The sequence below is a fragment of the Colletotrichum aenigma genome (genome assembly GCF_013390185.1).
Source record: "Colletotrichum aenigma strain Cg56 chromosome Unknown KSG_Cg56_contig77, whole genome shotgun sequence".
NCBI classification, from domain to species: Eukaryota; Fungi; Ascomycota; class Sordariomycetes; order Glomerellales; family Glomerellaceae; genus Colletotrichum; species Colletotrichum aenigma.
In genome coordinates, this window is record NW_023500983.1 from 1 (window position 1) to 4,370 (window position 4,370).

General features: G+C 51.0%; 2 protein-coding genes across 2 annotated transcripts; one reads left to right on the forward strand and one right to left on the reverse strand.

The window, feature by feature from the left end:
• Positions 1 to 1,054, reverse strand: epoA-1 (putative epoxide hydrolase; the record flags this gene model as incomplete). The annotated part of the gene is made up of 3 exons (XM_037330449.1): positions 1 to 121; positions 180 to 369; positions 424 to 1,054. Coding segments are annotated over 3 exons (942 nt in total), but the record flags the coding sequence as incomplete, so codon positions are not given.
• A 1,083-nt stretch (positions 1,055 to 2,137) lies between these two features.
• On the forward strand, positions 2,138 to 4,157 carry LIP3-2 (Lipase 3; the record flags this gene model as incomplete). Its single annotated transcript, XM_037330450.1, has 3 exons — positions 2,138 to 2,355; positions 2,431 to 2,660; positions 2,722 to 4,157. 3 exons carry the CDS (start codon positions 2,138 to 2,140, stop codon positions 4,155 to 4,157), a joined length of 1,884 nt encoding a protein of 627 aa, XP_037171160.1.
• Positions 4,158 to 4,370: the final 213 nt, after the last annotated feature.

Consider the following 4,370-nt stretch of genomic DNA (forward strand, 5'->3'; position numbering starts at 1 on the left):
CCCGCGGTACGTATATATGCACCGTGGCATGGTGTCCGTGAGCCAATAAAGCGTCACATTAGTCAAAAGCTCGTCAATGCCAATCGGATCATCGGGCCATTCTAAAAACTTTTCACCCATCCTATGTAAGAAGTTAAACACTGTCTGCGCAGTTGGAGCTTGGAGCATTGTGGATTCACCATGCCAAAAGGGCAAGGGGGCTGGAAGAAACCATAGCCCCGATTGTAGCCGGCCTCGTACTTTGGAGCAAGGCGGCTCCTGTGGTTGGCGTTAAGAACCGACGTCCCACGTACTCGATAGCCTCCTTGTCTTTGGATGATAGGGAAGGGTCATCGACGCTCGGCATTTCGAGACTCGGCAGCAGATTGACTTATCGTTATCAGCACGGGGACTACAAACTGATTTTGACGACTAGAGTCTTACGGTGAATGGCTGCGACTGAGTCGTAGTTTGTTGCAAGTATTGAAGCTATCAGTGATCCGACATCTCCTCCCTGCACGGCATACCGACTGAACCCGAGCGCGATCATCGCCTTGTTGATCACGCGTGCGGCATCTTGACTGGTATAGGCCTGCGCCTGGCCCGGTCCGGAGCTGAACAAGTATCCTGGGAGAGACGGAACGATGAAATGGTAAGGCAGCTCAGACGGGCTATACTTCTGCTGAACAATCTCCAGGACGGGCATGAATTCAAGGAAGCTGCCTGGCCACCCGTGAATCAGCACAATGGGGTAAGCATCCTCTCTTTCCGAAAATAGGCCAACAAAATGGAGGTCGATATTCTCCTTGTCGGTCTCGTCGGGGACCAGAATCTTGAAGTTGGGGAGTGCGTTAATGCGGTCTTCTTGGGCACGACAGTTGAAGTCGGTTAACCAGTAGCGCCTAGTCGAGGTAAGCCATTGGTGTGGGATGCCATAGCGTCCATCCTTGTGTTGGTTTTCCCAAGTCTCAGGTCCCGAACGGGTAACCTGCAAGACGGCCCGGAACTGAGAATAGTCGTCGTCTGGGATGGAAAGGGTGAAAGGGCGAGCGATACTAGGGACTGAGTATGGCATGGTGTACTCGGGCAAAGTGTTAAAGAATATGTAGCGGGTTCAGGATCAGTGCTGGCAAGTTGACAGGGAGGTTCCATTGCATTCTCGTTGCTACAAGCGATCGAACTGCTGAAGCTGCTACTTTTGTCTGCGTCTCCGCCCCTTTAAAGTAATGGGCTATTAAAAAGAAAAAGAAACGCCCCCCCCAACCCCCCCCCCAACCCCCCCCCCCCCCCCACACGAATACATGTCAAATAGTCACACTATTATAGCATCTACTCAACTGAAGCTGCTACTTATCATTCCAGAAGGAAGGTAATCATGAAATCGAACATCCAGTCAACATTATTACAAATAATTCAGATCGAACTGAAATGCCCAAGCGTCGGATTCCACAAACGCCACAGTGGGGCTTTTCGGAGTCATACGGCACCAAGAAACCCATTCAGAAAGCCAGTTGTGCTTGACGAGCAGGGTTGTATAAGGATGCCTGAAAGTCAGGCTAAAAGCGGGGAGGTAGCTCGGTAACTTCCAATCAAAGTCATCTGTGGATCACCCCGATCTAGCTACGCGTCGGCGTGACTACATACGCAAAGTGATAGCGATGAATCAAGAATAATGCTAAAGGCTTCAGCATGACTCAAACCCTGGCTTTATGTCATGTTTCGTTATCAAGACCCACTACCCCGCAGCACTGTCGGCTTTTCACACCAATAGTGCTGGTGATTCGAATGGTGCTATGGGCTATTTGGCCTGTAAGATACCGTCGGGTTGGTTGTCCAGTTACTCGAGTCAGGGCATGCGCAGGGGCCACCTACGGCCACTTGATAGATTCTCAAATACCTACCTACCCAACCTCAGGATACATGCTACCTTTTACTCCGTACAGAATCAGGGGAATACAGTCATCTGATCTTTCGTCGTACCACGAATCGTTCCGGTCGGAACCAAGCACCCTGTGATAGGAACTCAAACAGATGCCAACAGCTGGTCACACTGACAAGCAAATCGGATGCTATAAATGCGTTTTCCGAGAGTTAATGGCACTCTCAATTATCTTGTTCTCTGATCCATCTAGTGCACCAAGCCTTGAGCCCCGTCAGGATGGAATCAATATTTCAGAGAGAGACTTTAGTCTCGGCAGCATTCCGAACAACAACAAATCCAGTTTTCACGCAAACCATCATCGGAAAGAAGTCGGCATTGTCCGAAGATGTCGAGGAATTCCGTGGCATCCCTTACGGCTACGTGAGCAGAAGATGGGAGCATTCCCGGCTGAGGGATCGATTGCCTAACGAGGTGTTCGACGCCACAAAAAATGGGTAAGCGGGTCTGCCCTTTTGCTCTTGGTCTTGTCTGTGCCGATATTGGTATAATGACCGCTAACCGAATCAAAGTCCCAAGTGTCCTGCGGCAGGGATACCCAATTCTCGATCGTTTCAGTCGTACCTGCCTTACCCGAGCGATGATGAGGACGAATTTGCGTGTTTGAACCTTTTGGTGGTCCGACCAAGCCCGGAGGCTGTGGCTAAGATCTCCGGCACTTCTCGACTGGTGAAGATACCTGTCATGGTGTGGATTCACGGCGGTGGTTTTGCAGATGGGTCATATAGCGACCCTGTTTGTGGTATATTGTAATCTGACGCTACCTTGTACTTAGTATCTTTGTCTAACCCGTCATCATTTAGATCCCTCACAGCTTGTACGCCGAGCTCTTGCTAAGGGCACGCCTTTCATCGCAATTGCCATGAATTACCGTCTTAACATCTTCGGCTTCGGCGCCTCATCCACGATGCTTGGGACGCAAGATTCTGATGGCTCTGTCAAGGGTGTCAACTTCGGCCTTTACGACCAGAAAGTCGCCCTTATCTGGATCAAACATCATGTTGGCGAGTTCGGCGGTGACCCTACCAGAATTACCATTATGGGCCAATCTGCTGGAGCAACATCTTGCCACGTTCACTTGCTCGAGGCTGAAGGGAGCTCTCGAAAGCCGTTATTTCAGAAGGCTGCCTTAATGTCAGGGGCTTTTGGTGGACTTGATGTGTCGCTCATCGAGAAGGCGGATGAGCGCTGGGAGAAACTCTGTCAATGGCTCTCGTTGCACGAACTAAGCCCAACGGATCGTCTGGAATCACTTAGGACCGTTCCCGTCCATGAATTGCTATACGCCGTATCTAAGCTTTGTTGGAGGTTTTTCACCCTCATCATCGACGGCTTAACCATCAGACAGACTGATTCAAACGGCAACGTCTCCATACATCTTGGGCACGATGACTGGGACACACATCTCAAGGACATCGGGGACGACGTCCAAGTTCTGTTGGGTGCTACGGCTCAAGAGTTTTACGGCTTCGTCCGTATGGCCAACTGGACCTTGGAGGATTTCAACACACTATTCAGACCGTCTTTTCCATCGCAGGGAGTGGCTGAGAGAATCGCAAAAGCATATGGCATTGTACGCACCTCCCCTAACGAGTCGATTCAAGAAGGACTAGTTCAATTCATCTCTGACGCAACCATGACGTACACCAAGACGTACCGCGCCGGGGAACTGCTGAAGGCCCGTCGTGGCGTGCGACAGAGGGCGTCCGGGACGAATGCTAGATGTGCCAGGATCCAGCAGTATCATGTGGAATTAGGTAATCCTTTTCTCGGCCCGATGCACAGGATTGCACATCACGGGGTGGACTTGATCTACTCATTTGGTAACTTCGAAGCCGCCTTGGAGAATTGCGACCGCGGTACCCCGGGAGGCTACGTCGAGCCCGGCTCAGATGGGCCGGGACATACTCCTAACCAACCGACTACTGCTCTAATACATCCCCCGACGAAAATGGGCCGCCAGCAAGGTCACAAATCACACGTGGAATTGAGTCGCGATATGCAAGACGACCTCGTTGATTTCATTGTGGGAGGGCCGTGTAATTCCGATGGTTGCGGACATGACGATCAAACGAAATTTTACTGTTCTGATCGATCAGTACGCGTGGGAAATTGGATCGACAGCGAGGTGTGGAATACGAGAAAGGAGAGATACGATGCTTTGGGGAGTGATGTTATTTCCATGGTTACCGCCTCCAAGAAACTCGTTGGGAGTGTCTTGAATATGCCATTGGAATAGCTGTTGCATATGATATTGTTAAGAGCCCCGCCACCGTGAGACCACGTAGGGGTCATTTCAGTATATAGAATCTAAGCTAAGGAATAGAGGTTTTGGAGCGGGGGTTCCGCAGAGGAAGAGCGCTCAAGTAGAACCTCCGTCCAGGCAGCGCGGTGAACCGTGGCAGTATCCGGGCTGAGGCCCGGATCCACTAATCGGGTCTAGCCCGTCACA